The sequence below is a fragment of the Condylura cristata genome, unplaced genomic scaffold (assembly GCF_000260355.1).
Source record: "Condylura cristata isolate star-nosed mole 26May11 unplaced genomic scaffold, ConCri1.0 scaffold00007, whole genome shotgun sequence".
NCBI classification, from domain to species: Eukaryota; Metazoa; Chordata; class Mammalia; order Eulipotyphla; family Talpidae; genus Condylura; species Condylura cristata.
In genome coordinates, this window is record NW_004567108.1 from 49,111,231 (window position 1) to 49,137,928 (window position 26,698).

General features: G+C 36.8%; 2 protein-coding genes across 2 annotated transcripts in view; one reads left to right on the forward strand and one right to left on the reverse strand.

The window, feature by feature from the left end:
• The window catches only part of SKIV2L2 (superkiller viralicidic activity 2-like 2 (S. cerevisiae)), a 68,246-nt gene extending 67,339 nt beyond the window's left edge, over positions 1–907 (reverse strand). The window contains exon 1 of the mRNA XM_004678316.2: positions 742–907. Coding sequence (XP_004678373.1) covers positions 742–869 — 128 coding nt within the window. The 5' untranslated portion in view covers positions 870–907. The remainder of the gene's footprint in view (positions 1–741) is intronic.
• Positions 908–1,219: 312 nt separating this feature from the next.
• DHX29 (DEAH (Asp-Glu-Ala-His) box polypeptide 29) overlaps positions 1,220–26,698 on the forward strand; it is a 40,492-nt gene continuing 15,013 nt past the window's right edge. The window contains exons 1-17 of the mRNA XM_004678320.2: positions 1,220–1,525; positions 5,065–5,138; positions 6,228–6,341; positions 8,360–8,489; positions 9,170–9,315; positions 10,975–11,103; positions 12,963–13,089; positions 13,940–14,098; positions 16,203–16,368; positions 16,608–16,731; positions 17,942–18,550; positions 19,789–19,932; positions 22,036–22,212; positions 23,090–23,230; positions 24,820–24,964; positions 25,087–25,204; positions 25,802–25,886. Of these exons, the coding sequence (XP_004678377.1) occupies positions 1,342–1,525; positions 5,065–5,138; positions 6,228–6,341; positions 8,360–8,489; positions 9,170–9,315; positions 10,975–11,103; positions 12,963–13,089; positions 13,940–14,098; positions 16,203–16,368; positions 16,608–16,731; positions 17,942–18,550; positions 19,789–19,932; positions 22,036–22,212; positions 23,090–23,230; positions 24,820–24,964; positions 25,087–25,204; positions 25,802–25,886 (2,772 nt within the window). The 5' untranslated portion in view covers positions 1,220–1,341. The remainder of the gene's footprint in view (positions 1,526–5,064; positions 5,139–6,227; positions 6,342–8,359; positions 8,490–9,169; positions 9,316–10,974; positions 11,104–12,962; positions 13,090–13,939; positions 14,099–16,202; positions 16,369–16,607; positions 16,732–17,941; positions 18,551–19,788; positions 19,933–22,035; positions 22,213–23,089; positions 23,231–24,819; positions 24,965–25,086; positions 25,205–25,801; positions 25,887–26,698) is intronic.

Below are 26,698 nucleotides of genomic sequence, written 5' to 3' on the forward strand. Positions count from 1 at the left end.
AACTCTTGAGAGCAAGATCATGTCTAATTCAAGCAAACACTAGGTCTTGTCCCAAATGTAACGAGTAAATTTCGATTAATAACGAATCACCATACTTTAATTATCAGCCTTTTTTTGTTCTACCAACAATTCTATATAATATCTGGTGTGTATAATCTACAGACACGTTTAGGGGCCAGGAATTAACCTTTTCACCCTACTAAATTCGAAGACAGCAAGCATTAGGTGGCTAGACGCTTTATATATACCATCTTCACAACAACTCTAGTGGTAGGCATTACTACTTCTGTTTCTCATCAAGAAAACCACAACTGCGAATTTAAATTTCTCTTCTGCTTTTGCTGTTGGCCCCTTCCTCCTCCAACTTAATTCAAGTTACTTTCCCTAAACTTATCAGACCTTCATTCAATTGGTCTTTCTTTTAATTTATTAGAGACTACGTTCCAGGTATTGTGCGGGTGCTTGGAGAGCCGAACCTACGACACATCTTAACCGCCCGGAAGATACAGCAAGGAGTAGTTTGCAACTTTGGTGCATGGATGTGTAAGGGCAAGAGGCCCCGATGCTCAGGAAGCCCTGGAACGGTAACACCCCCGCTCCTCCTACTCAACATTCTTCCTTTTCAACATTTTTTCAAACCCCCTTACTTCCCGACGCCACTCGAAATGCATCCCTCTTTCTCGTAAGCTTCTGAAGTCGTACTTCCTTCCCTCAGAAGGGAAAAAACATTCATCTTCTTACCCGGCCTTTTCCGCAGACCCTGATGGCCCCTTCAGTTTCCCCTTTTCCTTGTCTTTTTTGGTTCCGGTAGCATTGGTTGAATCGTCTTCGAATACGCTGAAAAGCTCATCTCCGAAAGCATCCGCCATCTTTCGGAGCTGCGCGGCCGAAACGTCCTCCTACCCACGATGCACTGCGACTGCACTAACCGTGACGCAAGATGAAGCCTCTACAGTGGCCCATAAAGGACAAACATAATCAAGTCACAAGGCCGCCAAGAACTTTCCCCCCTTTTACCCCTAGGATCCCTTTTTTCTTTCAGATCCCCAGTAGGTGGACAACCCCCTAGTTAGAGAGAACTGAGGCGAAGAGTACCCGGTTAAAGGGCCAGTTAGTAGAAGAAACCTAGGCGGGGTGGGAGAGGGGGAGGAGGGAAGAGTGAGGAGGTGGAACCTTGGTGAATCCGGCCAATAGTGAGGCCTCCGTCTCTCAGGCTGGTGAAACCCGGATGGAGGACGCTGGGCGGCTGCACGAGACCCGGGGAATGTGAAGATTCTCCAAGGCCGCGCTGTTGTAGTTCCCGAGCCTAGACAGTGAAGAATCATCTGTCACAGCTGCAGTATGGGTGGCAAGAACAAGAAACACAAGGCACCGGGGGCCGCGGCTGTTCGCGCTGCGGTATCTGCTTCCAGAGCCAAATCCGCTGAGGCCGGAGCTGCCGGAGAGGCCCAAAGTAAGAAGCCGGTCTCCAGGCCGCCTCCCGCCGCCTCCGCCTCTAACGTCAGGGAGCCTCGTATCAAGCAAGGTACGAGCGATCTCCGGCCCCGGACTTTCCGCCGGAACCTCTGCTGCCTTTAGTAAAGGAGAAGCTTTGGCAGCTGGGCAGACCTTGGGTTTCTAAATCTCCTACACCTGGGGCTTCTAGCGCCTCATCACCCAGCTGTCTGGGCTTCCAAAGTTCCTGCTGTAGCCCTTTTGCAGCCTTATGTCTTGCTCCAACCCTCATTTCCTCCACTTTCGCGTACAGTAATTGACTAGCAGTGCCTCCCTTTTAGCAGGGATCAGATCCGAGCGATCATCTCAACTAGCAAGGCTTATATGTAGCTAGTAGAGTTTGGAATTCTTTTTGGTGCCAGGCCAATTTTCTACCTGCACTTCTTTTCAGCAATGATCTATCTAGTGTTTACATATGTTACGGAAAATCAGTACTTCATAAAGATTCCAGTGCTTACACGCTGAATATGGGTATAACCTGTTGTAAAATTGTCTGCAGTCTTTACTGCAGTCATGCATTTTTGCTAACAGTGCGTTGTGGTTTGGTAAGGTGGATATTACCGATTACTGCTGCAGGTCAGGGTGCTAGCACAGCTGACTTCAGAAATGAACAGTTGTAAGCTATTTGTTCTATTAAGCTTGTTTGCCTCTTGTTGTTACTGAAGTATTTATCCAACAAATATTTATGGAACAGCTACTGTGTGTTTGGCATGTTAAAGTAGGTGGGATGAGCAAAATGGAAACATGGGGCTTGCCGGTCGAGTAATGGAGACAGGTTTTAAATAATCACATAAATATCTCGTTACAATTGTTAAGTTCACAAAGAAGAGCTAAGGGAAAGAGTTTAAAAGGGTAATTAGTTTGTGGTGGGGAGGAGGAGAGCTCATGGATGGTCTCGTTGGGAAAGTGTGGCAGTTAAACTGACCTGGAGGATAAATTGGTGACAGCTTTATAAAAAATGGTAGAAATGATATTTTTCGAAGAGGTAGGGAATACATGTGCAGAGATCTTGAATCAGGAAAGAGCTTATTCCTGTGAGGTACTCAGAATGAAGGAAAGAGAGGGTGTGAAGAAGACAGGTACCAAACCTTTAAAAGGTGAAGAATCATTCTTTGCTGTGCAGTTTTTCTAACATTTTAACTACTATTGTGCATAGGGTCATCAAAAATTTTTGGATATGTGATAAGGAAAAATTTAGGGGAGTTAAGAAATCAAGAATAGTAAAATGAGAAGTTAGTTAAAATTTGTAGGAAATTTTTTTGTCAGTTAATGTATAGTAGTATAAATAAAATTTTGCTGCACAGATTGCCACATGAATTTTTGGCTTTTTTCCTTTTTCTGTTAGGCCCATTTTGGAGGGAAAAAAATGGAAAAGTACATATTATTTCTGAACTTTTTGTAGTTCTTAATGTAAATGTAATTGTTCTACTCCACTTCTATGTCTGTATTTTCATAATTTTAAGGATAATATGTTTTATGCTTTCTGAAAATCACACTCTTGTCAAGAGGAAAGAAAGCCAGTCATGCCACAAAATGACTCTTGACAATTCTTGGTATTCTTCCACCCCCTTTTTTTTTTTTTTCCTTTGTTCATCAAATAATTTTTGAATAGCTACCAAGCAAATGTTAGGCACTGGGGCTTGAGGGGGGGGCGGGGAGGAGCGGGGAGGGTCTTCCTGAACAAAACCAGAGCTTACTTTGTGGGGTGGGAGGAATAAAACCAAAAGATTTGTGTTTCTAAAAATCCTTAAGCCTGGTTGAGCCTTAAGATCATAAGACTGGGGAACTGATATCTTGAGTAAAACCATAAAAGACATAACATTTTTTTTTTAGGGTCACCAAATAAGGTATCAGAAGTACTGTGAAAATCAGAAAATAGTGAGTTGGTAAAGAATAAACTGAAATGGAGTTTACTTAAGTTTAGAACAGGGATGACTCCCCCTGAGGAAATGTTTATGATTAAATGATTTGAAGCAAATACCTATTGTAAAATCTGAAGACCCAGTGCCTCAAACTGTAGGAACAAGGACAAAGAATAGTTTGAAGACAAGAACAGTTTGGCATATTGCAGAAAGACAAGACAATCTGTGTGGGTGGTGTGAGAGAGAGGTGCTAATGTTGGTATGAATTCGGGGAGAGGCTTTATCTGGTTTACATACTTAAAGTATTAATCAGGTAATTCTGAGTATATTTGTTTCCTCACAAATAGGGAACTGCTGAGATGATATCAATTCACCCTCATTTATTCTTTAGACACCCTGTATTTTCCCCTAATAGCTTATTTGGATAATTGGTTGCTTAATTACTTCACCAGAATATGAGTTCCATGAAGACAAGGACCATGTCTTATTTGCCACTTAACCATTTACCATGAGTTTTATTTATCCTTATTTGGATCCCTAGGCTGGTTTGAATTCCTTTGCACACCTACACTGTTAATCAAAGGGAGCATTATCCTCTGTCCACCTATTACCAGTACTGACAACTCAAAGTGAATGTCTTAGTGATAGTGGGTCATCTACAATCACTATGTAAAATGAATATTCTAAAAGAAAGTACTGAATAATAAACAGCTTGTGGCTGATGCTTATTTTATTAGCTGAGTCATCCTGGGGAAATCAGTTTTTCTGTGCTTCAATTAATAAATGTATCTGAGAGCCAGTTATACATGTTGCATTGTTTCATCAACTTTCACTTACAAATTTGAAATCCGTACTTTTACCACTTGGTACTGCACTTTGAAATCCGTATTTCCAGTCAAGTTTCTAGTAATTCCCTCCTTCTGAAACTTATGGAGGAAGTTTTCTCAGCAGGGAAAGTAGCTATCTTAAATTAGGGTAGGCCTTTCTATCCAGTGAGTAGCGTCCAGAGAAAAGAGAAAGCTTTGGACACAAAAGATAGAGGCAAGAATGCCATGTGAAGACCCATGTAGAAGCGGGTGCAGTCAAGACAAACTGACTAGAATCACAAGGTGTCTAGTCCTACTGACCCCTTAATTTTGACTTTTAGCCTCTAGGATTAAAAGAGAATATGTCTATTGTAATCAACCACCAAACATGTAGCAGTTTGTGACAGGAGCCCTAGGAAATAAACATCATCTCTGGACTCAATAGAAGATGATAGGCACTCCTACCTCATTTTTTTTTTTTTTTTTACCTTGTATGAAGTACTTTTTCTCTGGTAGGAATTTAATATCATCCAAGAGGTCTTACTTCAGCAAATGCCAGGAAGAGAAGCATCTCATTATAAAAATACAAAAGTGGGGCCTCCCTTGTGGTGCAAGGGTAAAGTCTTAGGACTATTATCCCCAGCCACTGTGACATGAGTTGGCTCCCTGTCCAGTGAGGTGACCCAGATGGCGCAGCAGACCTCTCCTGTTTTGTCTGCTGCTCCCATCAATAGTGTATTTCAATCTCCTGTTCTGCTCCCCATTCTATCTCTGGTGAATTCTCTCAACCCCTGCACCTCTGGCCTGTACCACAGTTCTTATATGCACAAATAAATTTTTTAATAGTGTAATGGATACAGACCATTAAGTTGCCTTGACTATTTTTTGTCTATGTTACCCAGGTCCGAAAATTTATAGCTTTAATTCTGCAAATGATTCGGGTGGACCTGCGAATCTGGATAAATCTATTTTGAAAGTAAGTACCAAAGTTTTAATTCAACAAATGTTCCCTTCAAAACAAAAGAATTATTAAACACATAATGGGGTATTTTAAATTTTTGTAATAGTTTACTAATTTCGACTATGTAATGGTCATGTAAGAAATTAGGGAAGGTCTGATTAAAGCCCAGACTTCTAAACATAGCAAACAGTCTTTCAGATCTGACCTAATATAGCTTTTCAGCCTCCTTTTCATAACTGTTCTTAAAATTTTAGTTCACATCTCCTTGTTCCACCCAAATGCCATATGATTTTGTGACTCCAGAATTTTGCTCACAGGATTTCTGCCTAAAAAACCCTACTTCCTTCCCCTTCTCTATTTGTCATATCTGTGACTTCTGTGAAGTCCTTTATAATTCAGGTTGACTTTTTTGGTTGTTGGTTTCATTAACACTTCATATATCCTTTCTAAGAACTGCCATGCTGGGTTATAATTTATTGGTGTATATATTATTTTCTGTGCTGGGCTGAATTCCTTTGTGCTTAGTTCATAGTAAGCATTTTGTAAAAATGTGGTAATAGAAAGATACCTTTATAGATAGATATTGGTATATTCTTATGTTAAAAATATAGAAACAACAGAAGATGGCTAATTGGAAAAAGTAGGACTAAGCTCTAGAAGTCAAAAGAATCTGTAACATTATTATCATTTGTGTAGTTTTAACTTCTGTTTAATATTCCTCCTTTTTAGTGTAGCATTCATCCTTTCAAATTGTACTTGGGATGACTTACACTAAGAGTTCTGGACTCTATCCAGAATATTCCGTTTAGGAATATTTTTTGTGATAGCTGTTCAAGGGTGACCTAAGAACTGTGGAGACATGGGGCTTCCAGAGCCTTATAAAAGGATTTTTCCCCACTACCGTACATTGTTGCTTTTCCATAATCTATTTTTTCTTAAATATGTGGTAGGAATGTGGCCCAGTGAATGGTATTCCAAAAAATGATAGTTACTTATGTTAGCTGAAATTCTGGATCTAGATGGCATGGACTTATTTATAACTAATTATTAAATATTATTTTATAATTTAACTTCTAATTGAGATTATCTTTTTGTCCTCAACAGGTGGTAATTAATAACAAACTAGAGCAAAGAATTATTGGAGTGATCAATGAACATAAAAAACAAAATAATGACAAAGGAGTTATTTCTGGAAGACTTACTGCCAAAAAATTACAGGTATTTTGCAAACTTTTTAAAAGTTTCTTATGTAGGGTATTTTTTTTAAAGATTTATTTATTTGTGCATACAGAACTGAGGTACAGGCCAGAGGCTCAGGGGCTGTGAGAGGCTTTCACCAGAGACAGAGTGGGGAGCAGAACAGGCAGATCGACGACGAAGTACACTGCTGAGGGGAGCAGCGGGCGGGTCAGGAGAGGTCTGCCACGCCATATGGTCACCTCCGGGCAGGCGGGAATCGAACTCATGTGGAAGTGGCTTTAGCTTCGTAGTGCAGTGCTTTAACCCGCTGCGCCACCAGGGACGGCCCTGTAGGGTATTTTTAAGGTAGCTTCACATGTGATACGACTTTTTCAGTTTTCATATAGATCATTTCTATCTACAAGAATAGATAGTGAGGGGCCTCTTACCATCTGAGAGGTTTAAACCACCTCTGGTGGGGTTAAGTCTTAGCACTATGGAACTATTAGCAGCCACTGCAGCACAAGTTCCATCCCTGGCCAGGGAGCTAACCTATATGTCACAGTAGATCTCTCCTGTCTCACCCACTGCTTTCCTCAGCAGTGTATCTCAGAAGACCAACCTGTTCTGCTCCCCACTCTATCTCTGATGTATCCTCTCCCCTTCCTCATCCCTTTGGCCTACACACCAGTTCCTGTATAATTAAATAAATCTACTTTTAAAAATTTAGCAACAGGCCCTCCCTGGTGGCGCAGCAGGTTAAAGCACAGACTGAGAATCTAAAGCCACTTCCGCATGAGTTCGATTCCCGCCTGCCCCGGAGGTGACCACATGGCGTGGCAGACCTCTCCTGACCCGCCCGCTGCTCCCCTCAGCAGTGTACTTCGTCGTCGATCTGCCTGTTCTGCTCCCCACTCTGTCTCTGGTGAATCCTCTCACCGCCCCTGAGCCTCTGGTTTGTACCCCAGTTCTGTATGCACAAATAAATAAATCTTAAAAAAAAAAAAAAATTTAGCAACAACAACAAGAAAAATTAAGCAACAAACAAAAGAATAGGGAATGAATTGTGAGAGATACAAATGTGCACATTAAAATGGTGATACAAAAACTAAATTATATTTTCAAAATTGTGCTGGGCTCTAGAATGGATACTTTGTTTATATTTTCTATGACACAATGATCTAAAAATAGATATGTATTTCATGTATTTCAGTCCATTTTTCAAATGAAGGAATTGACACTTGAAAAAATTACATAAGTTTCTCTCTTTAAAAAAAAAAAATTACAGGCCCTCCCTGGTGGCGCAGCAGGTTAAAGCACAGCACTGAGAATCTAAAGCCACTTCCGCATGAGTTCGATTCCCGCCTGCCCCGGAGGTGACCACATGGCGTGGCAGACCTCTCCTGACCCGCCCACTGCTCCCCTCAGCAGTGTACTTCGTCAATCTGCCTGTTCTGTTCCCCTCTCTGTCTCTGGTGAAGCCTCTCACCGCCCCTGAGCCTCTGGCCTGTACCCCAGTTCTGTATGCACAAATAAATAAATCTTAAAAAAAAAAAAAAATTACATAAGTTGTAGACAGAGGCTTTAATTATCAGTAAGTAAGCAGTATTGGATTTAAACCCAGCTCTGTCCAACTCTAAATATGTTTTACAAAATCCACTGAAATGTTTTATATGTTTTATGTATTAAGCAACTCCTTGAACTACTGCTTATGATAAAGAAAAATACACTAAGTAGTTTCAGTAGGAAAATGTATAATTAGATTTTGATCAGTCTAAACAGTGGCATATTATGTAACTATTAAAAATGATGAAGAGTTTCTTATAACATGGAAAGATGCTAATGATTTGTGGTTAAATGAGATTGTTTTTATAAAGTCATAGAAAAATGACTGAAAGAAAATAATTATATTAGCTCTTCTAACTGAAATAAAAGAGAAGAGAAAAAGTGTTTTGAAATTATAATTTATGCCAGCATTTACAATGAATAGGAAAATAAAATTAAAACTGAAAGAAGAGAGAACTGATCAAAGGTTTTTTTCCATTTCCCTTCCATAGGATTTATATATGGCTTTGCAAGCATTTTCATTTAAGACAAAGGACATTGAAGATGCCATGACTAACACACTCTTACATGGAGGTGATCTTCATTCTGCCTTGGACTGGCTCTGTTTAAACCTCTCAGATGGTAAGCATTAGTGTTGTAAAATTCTTTGTTTTTAAGACCTTTTGAAAAAATATCATTGTATATGATATTTATATCAAGTTTTTAACTTGTCCCTGAAGTTGTTATATTGTGTTATAATTAAATTTATTTTTAGAATTTTCTTACCCTTTAAAGGATATTCTTCTTTAGAGCTGGTATGTCTGTTTCAAAGATACTTTAGTGTGTTATTTTCAGTTGTTAGCTGTCATTTTTTTATAAAGGTACTACAATAAATTCTCAAAGTTTGCCTATTCTGTGTCTCTTAGTTTTGGGTTAGAAATTAGGGCCATCTGGCTTTGAATTAATAATATTGACTACATAGAGGGTCAGGTTGCAAATTGCGTGTATTGCTGATTAAGGATACTACTATATCCTATAAGGCAACCAAAGAGTTAAGATCTTTGTATGAAAATTTAGCAACTTAACACCCTGAGTGTGAAATAAATGCTAAAACAGAGGTGTGCTAGCTAACATCCCATCAGTGTTTCACTGCTGATTTGACAATGAAACCAGGTTCATGCTAGGATTTCTATTCTTAGGAGATAAGGATTGGAAGAAAAGTGGGTGTTCTTTGTCAAAATAGAATTTATGTGAATGTTTAATAAACATTTGCATTTTATTGTATCATATGCATATTTATTTTCATCACAATTTCTTTTAAGATGCACTTCCTGAGGGATTCAGTCAGGAATTTGAAGAACAACAGCCTAAAAATAGACCAAAATTCCAGTCTCCTCAAATACAAGCCACTTTTTCACCTCCATTGCAATCTAAAACCAAAAAACAGGAAGAAAACCCTAAAATTAAGGTAATTTATGAATTAATCTTTTAAAGTTATATAAAATCAAAATGAAGTACAAATAATAGTTCATAGAAGTAGAACTGTTGAGTTGCTATAACATTTGTATTAGTTGAAAACAGCTTACTGTTTTGCCAGCTTTTTCTATCATTGTTATAGTTATCTAATGCTGCATCAAAAACTGTATCTAAAAGTAGTGATTTAAACCACCTCTTATTTATGACTCTGCAGTCTGAGCTGGTCTCAGCTGGACAGTTCTGTTCATAAGGTATCTCCTGGCACTAGAACATTCAAAATGGTTTCTTTACTCAGTTGACTACAGCCTTTGCTAGGGGCTAGACGGGCATCCCACTCGTCACCACAGCATGGATTTTTCACATGGTGGTTCAGAATGGTCACACTTCTTATATGGCATCTGGCTTCTAAGCACAAGTATTTCAAGTATTCCACTGTGCCAATTCTTACCAAGCCACTGTTTGTATCACTCTTGATAATCTCCCATTGGTTGAAACATATTATCTGGTTAATTCCAAAATTCACATGCAAGGGGATTACAGTATAATTTCTAAGGCATAACAACATAACAACCCCTCCCAGGTGGCACAAGGGGTTAAGTCTCAGCACTATGAAGCTATCCTCAGCCACTGAAGCAAAAGTTCGAGTCCCTGGCCAAGGAGCTAAGCTGTGTGACACAGCAGAACTCTCCTGTCTCGCCTGCTGTCCCCACCCCTCAGCAGTGTATTTCAGTTGATTTGTCTGTTCTCCCCATTCTGTCTCTGGAGAATCTTCTCACCTTCCTCACCCCTTTGGCCTACACTCCAACTCTTATATGCATAATTAAGTAAAATAAATCTTTTTTTTTAAAAGTGAAAAATCTTGTTACAAAGCATTTAGAAACATTATTCTAAGTGAAATAAACTAAAAAAGACAAATATTACATGATTTCACTTATCTTGGGCTTCTAAAATAAAAAAACTCATAGAAGCAAAGAATAGAATAGTGGTTACCAGAGATTGATAGGAGGGGTAAGTGGGCAGTTGTTGCTTACTGGCTACAAAGTTTCAGTTATACAAGATGAATAAAGTACTAGAGGTATGTTGTATAATGCTGTGCCTATAATAATAAGACAGTATTATATACTCACATACACAAAAAACAAAAGGAAATTTGGGGGAGATGGTGGATATGTTTAATACCTACATTGTAGTGATGGGGTGTGTGCATATGTCCAAACTCATCAAAATGATGCGTTTATGTATATGACATACTATATTATCACATAGTTGGTATTTTAACATATACATTAAATATAATACAATTTTTATATCTTATTTACACTTTATAAAACTCAACAACAGCAAATATTTATGGAATCATCAGCCTTATAAGCCCACCTTTTTTAAGGAATTAACTAACACTAGTTTCTAGAAAAACAATAGTTCTTTTTTTGGTCCCTTTATGTAAACATATTCTTTAGATTATGCACGCTTGCATATCTTAATGTTGAATTCAATTCACTTATCCTTCACTGAACAGTAAAGCATTTGATTTTTGAGACTGTGGTTCTGCTGTATTTGACTCTGAAGAAGTTGTAAAAGCAGTGACACTTGAGAGTTTTGACACCATTTTCTAACTTTGATTTTTCAGATATTTGTTTTTTCTTTCTAGCCAAAAAAGGAAGAAAAAAATATGGAAGTAAATATGAAAGAATGGATTTTGAGGTATGCTGAACAGCAGAGTGAGGAAGAAAAGAGTGAAAATTCTGGAGGTTTAGAGAAGGAGGAAAAATTTGACCCTGTGAGTAGTAATTTCTATTAGACTTCTAGTTGGGTATTTCTTGGCAAAATCACTAACTTTTCTGAGCCTTAGTTTTACTTATTTATAAATTGTAGCAATATTTACCTCTAGAGGATATATGAAGAGCAAATAAAAATAACATTTAGGAACAAGCATGACAAAAAATAACTGCTTGCTATATATTAATTACATTTCCCCCTAAGTTTAAACAGGTAATTACCAAGTGACTGTTATGTGTAAAAAATACACTAAGTTCTTTGGTAATGAAAAGCAAAAGGCTTAGGCCCCCTCTCCTTTGGCACAGGGGTTCAAATCTCAGCACTATCAAGCTACCACCAACTACTATAGCAAAAGTTCAGTCCCCAGCCAGGAAGCTAACCCAAGGTGGTGCAGCACTCCATGTGTATTTCAGTGTATTTCAGTAGATCTCCCCACTCTGTCTCTGGTGAATCCTCTTACACATATTTACCCACCCCTATACCTCTGACACATTCCCTAGTTCTTATATGCATAAATAAATAAAAATAAATCTTTAAAAGAAAAAGAGGTAGGATTTGAAGGGTGCATAGGATGTACGTAAGTGTTGAATGACAAGAAGATGGTCCAGATGGGTAAAATAGTGCGAATAGATGTGGTGCTGTGCAAGAGGCCTTTGGGTATTAAGCAATAGATGAGCATATATAGAGGATGAAATGTGTAGAAGAGTAGTGGCAGGAGTAAATGGAAGAGTTCAGGTAAGACTTAAAGGTTCTGATTCCCAGAAAATGAATTGGACAGCTTTATCTATTGATTGTGAAGAGATTTGGAGTTAGGTGACTGACAATAATAATAGGATACTTTAGGTCACAGTAATGTGTAAGATGATTTAGAAATGATAGGGGTGCCATTTTGGTAAAGCTTACACTTTCTCAGGTTGTAAGGGTAGGAGGGAAATTTAAGGTTTCAAATTGGAAATTGGAAAGGAAGAGAAATATTTAAAGCAAAAGATAGTAGTAATTAGTGATTTACCACAGAGAGCCAGGAGGAATGGTGTTGTATCAGTACCACAGATAAGAAAAATCAGAAGGATAAATGTGATTTAGGTGAATCTGAGGAGCTTACAACTCTCCTGCCTGCTATACATCATTGCTTCTACACAAAAATGTTCCCAAAATTTAGCTGCATGTGCTTCTTTATTTGTTTCTTTCCCCATCTTAACAGTTTTGTTCCACATATACCCTCATTGTCTCTGGCTCATGCTTTGATGTTTCTCATCTGCTGTCCCTTATTAACCTAACCTAAGGGGAAAAAACAATTATTTGAGTTCAACTTTAAACTCTGTCTAGATTTTGCTAGGCAGAGCTAAATCCTTTAATTTTGTAATACCTAAATTTTCCCCATAAACTGTTTTTTCTAATGTCCTGACTATCTTCTATAAGATACAGGTTATGGGAAGATAACTTTCATGTAAGTATTCTTACAAGAATTATACTCGGGAATATAATTTAAAAGTAATGCATATGTAAAATGTATTAAAATGTAGTATTTTATTTTATAGAAATGAGCTATACTTTTTATCTGTAGCTTGGTTTATTTGCCTTATTTTTATGCTTCCTTTTATGCCCCTAGTGACTGACAAGTTTTTTCTGTAGAGAGGTACCACACTTAACTTTCCATTTTTCCTTTTTAATGAGTACTGTAGTAAACCACTCTGTACATGAATATCTGCACTTTTGTATTATTTTACTTTTAGAAAAATTTCTAAAAGTACATTTGCTAGATCAAAGGATAAGAGAAAAAAATCACAGGTTTTGATGTCATACATTGAAAAAAAAACAATCTTGCTCTTTTTATTTTTTTCATCTTTTTTTTGGGAACAGAATGAAAGGTACATGCAACTTGCTGCAAAACTTCTGGATGCAAAGGAGCAAGCAGCTACCTTTAAACTAGAAAAAAACAAACAAGGCCAAAAAGAAGCTCAAGAAAAAATAAGGAAATTTCAAAGAGGTAAACATTAAAATTCGTAGATGTAGGACTATCTTTTCTCTATGATCCTTCCTAGGTTGACAGAATTAATATGGCTGCTCTTTCCTATCAGTTTCAACCTGGGATTGACAAACCTTTTCTGTACCAAGCCAAGTAGTAAATAGTATAGGTTGAATAGTTGCCATATAGCCTGCGAAACCTATACTATTTACTACTTGGCTATCACATAACTAAATTCTTCCTGTTTTTTTTCTTCAACTAATTAAAAATGTAACAATTATTCTTAGCTTGTAGGCCATATAGAAATAGATTCCTGGCAGCATTTTTCTTGAAGACAGTGGTTTGTCAGCCTCTAGTATATGCCATAATACTTCTCCATTTAAGAATTCCATGAGTAATTATTTCTAGTAAAGATGTTTTTCTAGACCTTCTACATTTGTTAAATAATTTACTTAAAATCTTTTAGTATATAGGGCCTCCCTTGTGGCACAGGTATTAAAGACAGTGCTATCAAGCTACTGCCAGGTATTGCATAGTGCAACAGACCTCTCCTGTCTGGCCCGCTGCTCACCTCAGCAGTGTATTTCAGTCATTCTGCTTCTTCTACTCCCTGCTCTGTTTCTGGTGACTCCTCTCACATATGGCCCTCACCCCCAGTTCTCGTGTGCATAAATAAATCAATCTTTAAACAAACCAAAAAAAAATAGTATATGATGTGGAAATAAATTGCCTGACTTCTAGCACAAATTCCTATGGTAAATAAGTAATTATAAGGGGGAAAAAATGGCATTTTTTGGAACCACATTTGAAAAGTATGAAAGTGTAAAAAACAACTGCTTCAAACTAAGCATCATGTTTTCTTTCTTGGTAGAAATGGAAACTTTAGAAGACCATCCAGTATTCAATCCAGCTATAAAGATTTCACTACAAAAAAATGAAAGGAAAAAGCCTTCTGTAGCCACAGAAGGGGAAAGTGCTTTGAACTTTAATTTATTTGAAAAATCAACAGCTGCTACTGAAGAAGAAAAAGGTAAAATAAAAGGAATGTGCCCTGGGGTATAATCTATAAGTAGTAATAGTAAAATGTTAAGGCTATGCAGTTGAGAAATTGTTGCTTTGCATTCTGTCATACTATGTAAGGTAACAGTAAAGTTATGCTTCCACAAACTGTCTTGGAAAAGTAATAATTCTAACCTGTATAGCATTTTGTAATTATCAGTACTTCAGCCTTGTCTCTGCCTAGTCCATCCTTGAAACTCCCGCCAGAATTTTCTTTGCATAACACAGATCTAAATACAGGTTTCCTATTAAAAGCAATCACTCACAAGTTTGAACTTCCTTTCCTGGTATGAAAGAATCTTTGCTTTCAACCACACTCTCAACCCTTCTACTTATCCTTCCAGTTGTGTACTAGAGCCATTACATTTACACTTTATATTAGCTAAAGGGCTAAGAAGCAATATAGCAACTACTTTTAAAACAAAAGCATTTGTTTCATGGTGTTCTGACTTTGCTTTTTGGGATTAACTCAAACAGCATCTCTTTCCAAGCTTGTCTTTTTATCTACCATCCACCAGATGTGTGCTGCTCTGTGTTCCCAAGTAAATTATTAATATAACTAGTTTAATATTTGTAGCTTGTGTTATAGTCAATCTAGTCTCACACTAAATTCTTAATCCTTTAAATTATTCTTTCCACATGTACTTATTAAATCCTTGTTGGTCACAGTGTCAGATATATATATGTACAGTTAATAATAAATTAACCTTGTCTCTGCCCTCTTCATATGTACAGTCTAGTAGAGAAGGTAAACTTTGACTATGCACAATGTATGATTACAGATTGTGATGTGCACTATCAAGTAAAGAAACCTAATTTGGATTGGAAAAGCCTTACTAATGACTTACTCTCAGATCTAATAATGTGTTAGATCTCAGGTATAGACAGGCTTTTAAAGAGATGCTGTTTAGTTAACCTTTCTGAAGCACAGGGAAGGTTGGTCAAGTAATAACAGCACAAGCAAACTAATAGATCAGATGTTAGAGTGGTAATGAGTTGGTGGAAAGAGCCTCTTAAGGAGAGGGACAGTACATTATGATTGGAAGGTTAAGGTGGAAAAGACTTAAGAGCAGCACTATTCAACATAGCACCCTTTGATTGGAATGTATTTGCACTATCCACTGGGAAAGCACTAGCCAGATAGGAATATTGAGTCATATTTGAAATGTGATGAATACAACTGAGAACAACTAAAATTTAATTTTAATTAATTGTAGTCATAACTTTGATTTTAGTGACAACTTTATTGGACTAGCAGGCTTAGAGCATTTAAGAAATTTACTTGATAGTCATTATGGCTACTGCACAGTGATTGTGATGGAAAAGTGACAACAGTAGACAAAGAGTAATCCTGGAGGGCATTTAGATACCCAGTGAAGAACTGAACTTTCTTTTATTATAATTGAAAGTAGTGGAATGGTGCTGGCAAGAATTGAGCAGAGAAGTGGCATCAGATTTATATTTTTTAAAAAGATTATCCTTCCTTGTGGTAGCCTACCAAACATTGTAATTCAGATTATACGTCATCATATGAACAGTTTCAGAAAAATTTTACAAGACTACTTAAGTTATTCAAGAGACTTTTTAAAAACAATTCAGATTGTCAGCTGTTCTGTCCATCAAGAGGATTTCCTTACATAGCTTACAGAAAAAGCAAGCCTTTCTGTCTTTCCTTTTTTTTTTTTTAAAGGTTTATTCATTTATGCATACAGAACTGGGGTACAGGCCAGAGGTTCAGGGGCAGTGAGAGGATTCACCAGAGACAGAGTGGGGAACAGAACAGGCAGACTGATGAAGTACACTGCTGAGGGGAGCAGTGGACAAGACAGGAGAGGTCTGCTGTGCCATGTAGGTCACCTCCAGGGCTGGGGATCAAACTTGCACTGCAGCTGCTGCAGCTCGATTGCAGTGCTGCATCCTAACCCTCTGCGCCACCAGAGAGGACTCCTGTTTTTCCTTTCTTTACCTATTCTCCTCTAAAAATCTGTTTCCAAAAGTGAAAGGACTGTTTGCTCGAATGAGATTTTATATTGAATGATCATTTTTAAAGAACCAATCTTTGTCTATCATTTTAGAAAAAAAGAAAGAACCTCATGATGTAAGAAATTTTGACTATACTGCTCGAAGCTGGACTGGGAAATCTCCCAAACAATTTCTGATTGATTGGGTCAGGAAAAATCTTCCCAAGAGTCCAAATCCTTCCTTTGAAAAAGTTCCAGTAGGTAGATACTGGAAATGTAGGTATGTTGCTATGGTTAATTGAATGAACTTTTAGAAAATGTGAGATGAAATATTTTCATTTCTTATTAGACATTTAGGAAGTTTTCTAATTCCATATCTCAGGTTGAAAATCATCAGTCATCTAATGTAATGTCTTTCATGAAAATACTTAATTTAAATAATAAATGTACACTTGAGTTCGGTGTAATAGAAATTCTGACTTTTTTATTTCATTGAAAATATCTTTTACTTCTTTGTAGGGTAAGGGTAATCAAATCTGAAGATGATGTCTTGGTAGTATGTCCTACAATCTTAACAGAGGATGGCATGCAAGCACAGCACCTAGGAGCTACATTAGCTCTTTATCGTTTAGTAAAAGGGCAGGTAAGGCTTTCTGACCTAGGTGTTTCAAAAATCACTGTAATGATTTTACTGTATTTGTCAACATATAAAACAGTACCTGCATGAAGGTAATAATTATTGACTCTACTGCCAGTTTTCTTTTTACTGCTACTATTTCTAATTAATCCTCATTTCTGCTTATTTATAACACTGATTTCATCTAGTCATAAACATAGTTCATTCTTTCTCCCCTTAGAACATAAACTCTGACCCTTTTGATTGGTTCAACTTTTCACACTAATTTATAGATTAAAAATAATTGTGCTAGGGTAGAGGAATTAAAAATTTTAAAACCATGTCTCAACTTTTAAAAAGTACAGACATTGTTTCAGGTTTTTAATTTTAAATTATATTAACTATAGCTAATTTAAGCAAAGATTAAAGTACTACTGAGGAAGTACCTTTAAGGACATAGTATTTTAGTATTTTATTCTTTTGGTAACATTTCCTTTTTACAATGAATGTGTATTTCTTTCATGGAAAATCAGAATTTTAACTAATTAAATAGTACTTCAAACAATATCTCTTTCCCACTATTTGTCAATAAAAGTACTTCATGTCTTTATTCTCTCAATTTTATCTTTATCCTATCAATCTCTACTCAGCTAGGCTGAATTGATAGAAATGTCTATCAGTCTTACAGAGTAAATATACTTTTATAACACAGAATTAGGATAACTTAGGTTTCAACCAATTTACTTCATTTAAAAATACTTTGATCTGTGATATTATACAGCTGCCAGAGTCTCAGAGGGTGTTTATTTTAGAAATGTTTTATGGATCATATACATAATTATATGGTACTACTACAGTAATAATTAATAAACATTTACTCAGTAATATACTTTGTTCCAGGAAATAGCACTTTAGAGAAGCTTACCTTTTGCTGTGTCTGTAAGGGGGTGTGGAGGAGTACTTTTATTAGCCCCATTTTACAAATACAAAAACTGAGACACGGGAATTTAAGTTAACTCACACTAGGTCACAAAGCCAGTAAGTCTAGAAACCTGATTATAATGTGCTGTTTATAACTTTATGTCATATGCATGTAATCTCATATTAAAGTAATAAATTAGTAACTTAAGAGGCAGATTACATTTTAAATGGAAGACAGTTGTCTTTTTAATTCTAACCTATTGAATTTCAGTATTCAATAGTTAATAAAAATACATACTTTTTTTATCCTTTATAGTCAGTTCATCAGTTACTTCCACCAACTTACCGAGATGTTTGGCTAGAGTGGAGTGATGCAGAAAAGAAAAAGGAAGAGCTAAATAAAATGGAAACCAATAAACCACGTGATCTTTTTATTGCCAAACTTCTGAATAAATTGAAGCAGCAGCAGCTACAACAACAACAACATTGTGAAAATAAGAGAGAAAATGCTGATGATCCTGAAGAATCTTGGGAAAATTTAGTTTCTGATGAAGATTTTTCTACACTCTCTTTAGAATCAGAAAAGGCAGAAAATTTGGAGCCTGTTAGAAACCTTTTTAGAAAGTTGCAAAGCACACCTAAGTACCAGAGACTTCTAAAGGAAAGGCAACAGTTACCTGTGTTCAAACACAGGGATTCAATTGTTGAAACTCTGAAAAGACACCGGGTAGTGGTGGTGGCAGGTGAAACAGGGAGTGGTAAAAGTACTCAAGTACCACATTTTCTATTGGAAGATTTGCTTCTAAATGAAGGGAGAACAAGTAAATGTAACATTGTCTGTACCCAGCCCCGAAGAATCTCAGCAGTGAGTTTAGCCACAAGAGTGTGTGATGAACTGGGCTGTGAAAATGGACCTGGAGGAAGGGTAAGCTGTTCACCGCCACCTCAGAGAACAGTGACATTCTCACCTTTGTTCTTGGGATTCCTGAATAACTGCCATTAAGTTTTTCAGTGAGGAGAAGGAAAATCAATATAGAAGAAATGCTAGACTTTTTCAAGCCCTGTATTTTTAAGAAGTGGGAACAAGTACTTAAGTAGCATCTATTTTGTATTCTGACATATAAATATACACAAAGCTGGCCAAGCCATAAATCAGAGTGATCACAGAGATAGGAATTAGTAAAATTGGTCAGAACCAAACATGATGAATTTCAAGTTTATATAATTTAACTTAATTATTTTGAATTGTTCTTCCTGTAGTTGTCTATCTTTAAGATAGGTATCCCTTCATTAAAACATTTATATGTCAGAAGTTAAAGAAAAAATAGCAAACTGTTTGGGTTCTCTCATGGGATATAAGAGGAAAAGAAAGTTTCTGTCCTGTTAAGAGCTTACCTTAAGAGGATGACAAACAGGCATAAAAAAACAAAAGACTGATAAGTAAGAAAGTAAGAATGGGGATACAAATGACTTCACATTTCCCATCAGTCATCACTAGTATGATGCCAGCTGCTTTTTAACGTTGACCTTGATAGAGGAGTAAGCCAAATTATACGAGGTGCTTTAAAATTCTGTTCCCAGGCACCTCAATATTTTGGTCCAAGATAATTTAGTAAGAAACATCTGTTACTGTTTCCATAATCATATCAATGGGGCTTTAAACAGGTGCTTTTTTTTTTTTAAAGATATATTTATTTATGCATACAGAACTGAGGTACAGGTCAGAGGTACAGGAGCCGTGAAAGGATTCACCAGAGACGGAGTGGGCAGCAGAGTAGGCAGATCCATGAAGTACACTGCTGAGGGGAGCAGCCAGGCCACCAGACAGGAGAGATCTGCTGCCCCATGTGGATCAGAGGCCAGGGATAGAACTCTGCACTGAAGCAGCTGTGGCTAGCTTGCAGTGCTGCGCTTTAACCTGCTGCGCCAAAGCTTTCTTCTAACACTTTGAAAAGAACAAAGATTTTTCTGTTTAAAGCTACTGAAATGAATTTTATAGTTTTATATAACTGAAAACCATGGGGAAAAATAATTTTGATTATACATTGTAATAAATGGGTTTATTTAAACTACTGCAAGATCAGTACCTGTCCTTGGCTTTCTAAAGTTTGTTTCCCAGATCACTTGTAAGAATTTAACCTCATCCTTATATTCTCCCTTTAGAATTCTTTGTGTGGCTATCAGATCCGCATGGAATCTCGAGCTAGTGAATCTACCAGACTGCTCTATTGTACAACTGGGGTTTTGCTAAGGAAACTTCAAGAAGATGGGCTCCTCACCAATGTGTCTCATGTTATTGTAGATGAGGTGAGTAAATTTGGTATTCTTTTCAGATCAGTTTAAACATTTATATATTTAAAAAAATGTTACTTCTGGGCCTCCCTTGTGGCACAAGGGGTTAAATCTCAGTGCTATCAAGCTATCAGCCACTGCAGCATGAGTTCCATATACAGCCAGGGAGCTGACCCACATGGCAGAGCAGACCTCCTGTCTCACCTGCTGCTCCCTCAGCAGTATATTTCAGTGCATCTGCCTATTTTGCTCCCCAATCTTATCTCTGGTGAATCCTATTGTCCCCCACACCTCTAGTCTACACCCAGTTCTTATATGGATAAATAAATAAAACTTTTTTTAAAACTTACTTCTAAGTCTAGTGGCTATATATCTCATGTTTACTGAATGCCACTTTATATATAATAATTAAATAATTACATAATACATCTAACAAGGGGTTCACATTAATTTTTTTAGTAAACACTGTTAGCATTTACACAGTGTTAGGTGCTGCTCTAAGGACTTATGTATATATTCATATACTCTTTCAAGCAATCCAGGAAAGTAGATATTTCCTCTAGTTTGCAGTTGAGGAAACTGAGGCTAAAGAAAGGTTAAATAACTTGCACAAATTCACATGGCCAGTAAGTTCTGCAGTTTTCTGGGGGTCTGACTACAGTCTTGCTACTTATCAGTATAGTGCCTCTCAAGTGCACTCAGTTGTTAAAGCATTTTTATCTAACACAATGCTAACTGCTCACTTAATACTTGTTGGATTCTCTTCTGAGTGCTTTGCATAATCTCATTTGTTTATCAAAATCATTCTGTGAAGTGTGTGATAATTGTTTGTATTCTCATTTTATAGAAGAAATAGACCCAGAGATACTTAAATTACTTTTCTAAAATCATACTGTACTGTAAGTGGCCAGGCCAAGAAAAATTGATTCTAGCTATGTACAAACTTAACCACTGTTGCCTCCCTTCCAATAAACAGTCAGACCTGCTTTAGTTATCTTGATGTACTTTATCTTTGTACATTGCCTTAAATCTTTTTAAGTAAAAATAAGTTAGAATACAGAAAGTTGGAAGGTAGACTGTACATTCAGTAGGTTATAAGTTCTGGCAGTGTACCATGTCTATTGTGATCTATAGCAGGTTTCATTGTTCTTCCTTAAACTGCATGTGTTAGAAGGTCTCTATAAATCTTTTTCTTAGATAGTTCCCTATCTGATTCCTACTACTTGACTACCCTTTTTCTACACAGTAGATAAAACTGTTTTATGGTAATAGCAGGAAAACAGTTCTATGTTAGTGGCAGAATTTTAGGAGTTACCTGGTTCTAAGTGAAATTCAAGAGGCACCCTAATCTTTTTTTTTCTTCATTTTATGTTTAGAATGATCTATGCTGCTACCAATTTATAAAAGTACAAGTCCACATTTTTTTTTTTAAAGATTTATTTATTTGTGCATACAGAACTGGGGTACAGGCCAGAGACGCGGAGGGTGAGAGGATTCACCAGAGACAGAGCGGGGAGCAGAACAGGCAGATCGATGAAGTACACTGCTGAGGGGAGCAGTGGGCGGGTCAGGAGAGGTCTGCCACACCATGTGGTCACCTCCGGGGCAGGCGGGAATCGAACTCATGCGGAAGCGGCTTTAGATTCTCAGTGCTGTGCTTTAACCCGCTGCACCACCAGGGAGGGCCATGTCCACATTTTTATCTTTCATATTTTGACTTTTTTGCATTTCCTTTTCCTTTACTTTAGAGTATAATGTGATATAGTATTCTATTTTTTTCTTCCAAATGGCTAAACAGTTGTCCAGAACCATTTATTTTGTAATCTATTCTCTCCCTTCATTGGACTGGGGAAGCACCCTAATTTTATCAAACCTGTGCAAATCATCTCCTAAGGTAGCTGTTACTCTAGCTAATCTTGTTCCTTATATCTGATTTTTACTGGCTTCAATTTTAAAGGGTGTCTTTATTTTGAGTTCTTAATACCTGCCTTATTTAAAACATACAGTGTCTCTCTCCCTTCACATGTACTGATTATATTTAAATACCCATTACTTTGAGTATTTTAGCCTTAACCAGACCTTAGATATGACTGTTAACCTTTTCTCTCTCTGTACTAGGTTCATGAAAGAAGTGTCCAGTCAGACTTCCTACTAATTATCTTGAAGGAAATTTTACAGAAACGCTCTGACCTACATTTGATTCTAATGAGTGCCACTGTAGACAGTGAAAAGTTTTCTACATATTTCACACATTGCCCTATTCTCAGAATTTCAGGAAGAAGTTATCCTGTTGAGGTATGTTTTCTTTATATTAATATGTAAATAGAAACTACATTACCGGCCAGCAAGTTTTCCCAGAAGATAGGTACTTGTCTCAACCCAGAAGTGTTCCTAGGGTACTATAGGTCAAGTGAGGACCTAGAAATGGCCCAGAGACTGCTGTTTAATGAAGGAAAGATTCTGCTGAAAGCTGTACCTGAGAATTAGAGAACATAAAATATATTTCCGTTATCCAGATTGAGGGTGGCTGCTTGGAAATGAAGAACTTTTCACCTACCCCTAAAATATAGGATTGTCTTTGAAGCTTTTTTTCTGCCTACTCTTAATGTTTGCCCTTTTAGCTTAGCTGATAAGGACTGCTCTTTTAATCTGTGTTTACATATTAAAAATGTACACAAAATGTAATTCATCCTAAGACTTCTAGAGACAGACCCCGTCTGTATCAACCATGGTCTTAATAATGCAAAAAAGAATATCACTTTTTAAAAATGATTCTCAGCTGGTGGTTGGTGACATTCCAAAGTTAACAGTCACCTTTGTTCTCTTAGATATGGTATTTATTGAGGGGCCTCCCTCCTGGCACTGAGGGTTAAGTCTCATCATTGTGAAGCTATCTGCAGCCACTGCAGCACCAGTTTCATCTCCATCCAGGAAGCCAACCCACATGGTGCAGCAGACCTCTCCTGTCTGGTCCATTATTCCCCTCAGCAGTGGATTTCAGTAGATCTATCTATTCTGCTCTCCACTCTATCTTTGGTGAATCCTCTCACCCTCCGCACCTCTGACCTACACCCCAGCTCTTGTATGCATAAATAAGTAAATCTTTTTTTTAAAAAATGGTATTTATTGAAATGAGTTCAAGGTCATCATTTATATCCTTTAATCTATGCAGGTTTATCATCTTGAAGATATAATAGAAGAAACAGGCTTTGTACTGGAGAAAGACTCAGAATATTGTCAGAAATTTCTGGAGGAGGAGGAAGAAGTAACTATTAATGTTACAAGCAAAGCAGGGGGGATAAAAAAGTATCAGGTAAAAAGAAAACATTTGAAAAGTATCTGATAATGATATTCACACCAAAATCTGCCATGAAAGTTTTAGAATCATACAGTCAGCACAGTGAATTCAGGTATAATTTGGTAGGAAAGAAGCTATAAGAAAGTTTAGTTCTTTAATCTTTGTTTCATACACTCTAATCTTCGATTTAAATAATTTTGTCTTAATACACTATTCTGATACATGTAAAATATCAAGTACCATATATGCAAGAAGCAGCTTTTACTATTTCATAGCAGTGATCAGTTACTGAGGAGTAAATTTGTAGTGATTTTCTCTATTTTAACAATTTAGGTGGTCAGACAAACCCAAATTCAGAATTTTTGTCATTGGTTTTCTTATCAACCTCTGGCTTGTTGTGAACCAAATCTCAGTTCTATCGTGAAGTTTTTCAGGGCAAACACAGTCTTCTTAAAAAGTTAGTTTCAATGATAAGTTATTAGAAATAACACAGAAGCCATGTTTTCCTACATTTTAAACGTTTAATTATATGCACAATTTTCATTGTACTTTGTGATAGTTCATTGTAATATATTATACATGTATCCAAAGTTAAATTTATTTTATCTTATAATTAAACAGATAAACCAAAAAAGCAAAACCTAAAGTATTTCCCTAAAGCTCCAGAGATAAAAATTAGAATGAAAGAAAAACTTAAGAAAATTAAAGATATTTCAAAAGAGATGATTGAAAATCAGCAACTTAGGCCCTTCCCTGGTGGCAGCAGCTTAAAGCACAGTACTATGAAGCTAGCCAAGCCATCCGTAGCACTGCAGCACTAGTTTGATACCTGGCCAAGGAGGTGACCTTCCCTGACCGCCCACAGCTCCCCTCAGCAGAGTATTTCAATGGATATGCCTGTTTTGCTCCCCACTCTGTCTCTGGTGAATCTTCTCACCATAAATAAATCTTTTTTAAAAAGAGTATCAGCAACCTACATAGAAACTAGAAGGAATGAGGCAGGTATAAGATTCTTAGTAAACCTCTCTTTGACCAGGTTTGTTTTAAGCTGCTATAGAATAGTACCATTGTTCTGTTTTTTATAGTTCTATAGTATGTACATGACAACATTAAAAGGTTTTGCTATATACGTAAGGAAGCTACATCTAAATTAAAATATAGGGAAGAGCTGGGATTTTTATGCTTTCTCTACTGTTGAAAATACTCTTGTGGGGCCTCCCTGGTGGCTCAAGAGTTACCCACAGCCACTGCAGCACAAGTTCAATCGCTGGCCAAGGAGTAAACCCACATGGCGCCGCAGACCTCTTCTCTTTTGCCTGTTGCTCCCCTCAGCAATGTATTTCAGTAGATCTGCCTGTTCTCCCCACTTCATCTCAGATGAATCCTCTTACCCCCCCATACCTCTGGCTTACACCCCTGTTCTTGTATACATAATAAAAATAAATCTTTTTTAAAAAATACACTTTTCCTATATGTTAACAAAATAATAATGTTGACAATGCAAAAAATGTAAATTTCAATCAAAATACTTCATTATTTCCCTCTTTGTCTTAGAAAAATATGTAATATTTTTGATAAACTTTTTCTGAATGTGTTTCTTTTAGGAATACATCCCAATCCAAACCGGAGCAAGTGTTGACTTAAATCCATTTTACCAAAAGTATAGCAACCGTACTCAGCATGCTATTCTCTACATGAATCCTCATAAAATCAACCTGGATCTCATTTTGGAACTTCTTATATATCTAGGTAGACATATATTTCTATGTATCGCCATTTGTCTTAAACCTTTTTCTCCTAGAGATGTTTTGAGTAACATTTGTATGCTGTTCATTCTGATTTTCAATGTTGTATCTTAAAAAATTTTTCAGACACAAGTCCCCAGTTCAGAAATATTGAAGGAGCAGTATTGATCTTTTTACCAGGCCTTGCTCATATTCAACAGTTATATGATCTCCTATCAACTGACAGAAGATTTTTTTCTGAACGGTAACTATAAAAATCTTTATTATAGTTCTGGTAGTTTTAAAATAGAAAAATGTTTGAGACATTAAAACTATTGATTAGAGTATTCAAAGTCTGTTCATCTTTTCTTAAAACTGTCTGTGGTAAGGCAAGTTTGTTTTAACATTTCTATTACAGCATTTTAACCATTAAAAATTTTAGGTGCTGTTTCTACGTTTGTCTTATTTTCTTACTATGATTAAGCAAAGGGAATCCTGTGGTTCAGAATAAGGTGGTAACCCCCTCACCAATCTACTGGATGATGCAGAACCCCAAAACAAGGTTGTAGTATATTATCCATACACATTGAATTGGCTGTTTATTATATTGGATTTATGCAATTTATTACTGATGTCATGATTATCACTTCAACATGAGAACATATTTGAAATTTTTTTAAGTTTTTCTCTTTTAATGGGTCTATGTGGGATTTCATTGTACCATTCTCAGAACTTTTGTGTGTTTAAAAGTTTTCATAATAAAAAATTTTAAGTTGCTTCCTATTTGCAAATAAATTTTATTATTCTTTGCAGTGTCTTCTAAAGAGAAACTCTTGCTAAGAACTATGATTTTAACTTTCAGATATAAAGTGATAGCTCTGCATTCTATTCTTTCAACGCAAGATCAAGCTGCAGCATTCACATTTCCTCCTCCAGGAGTAAGGAAGGTAAAATTCAGTACAGCCAACTTACGTGATCCCTCTGATAACAGTTCATGAAAGTGGTAGGGATTTTTATCATCTAAGATATTTAGTAATACTAAGTGCTCTATAGTCTGTGGCAGACTCCAAATGCTCTATAGTGTACCATAATCAAAGTGAACCCAGACTTAACATTCAAATATTAGGAAAAAATTCAAATATTAGAATATAGTGTGTATTATTAAAGGATAAGACTTTTCAGGGAAATGGTAGTTGCAAAATATGTCATCAGTTTTGCTTGTAAAAAGAAACACTGCTTTTTTCCAATAAAGCATCATCAAAGAGATTTGATGTCAGGAGCCATCTGAATCTTGGATGACTTCTTAGTTATTCTATGAACTATTCATTCCTGATTATTTTTGTAATATATCAGCCATTAAGTTAGGAAGCATCTCAGTATTTTCATTGTGCCCTCTGATCAGGATTCTGAATAAAGAGACGCATGAACTCCCTCTTATAAAGGGGAGAAAGAACACAATGTGTAAATGGTGGAGAAGACAGAATTCCCAGAAAGAACCAAGATTACAATAATAAAAAGGCTTAATAAGAAAGCCAATTCTAGGGGCCTCACTGGTAGTACAAGGTGTTAAGTTTCATTACTATGAAGTAGTCTACAGCCACTGCAACACAACTGCAATCACCAGCTAGGGAGCTGACCCTCAGGGTGCAGCAGACCTCTCTTGTTTTACCTGCTGCTCCCCTCAGCAGTATATTTCAGCCAGTCAGCCCAACTGTTCTGTTCCCTACTCTGTCTCTGGTGGATCCTCTCACCCACCCAC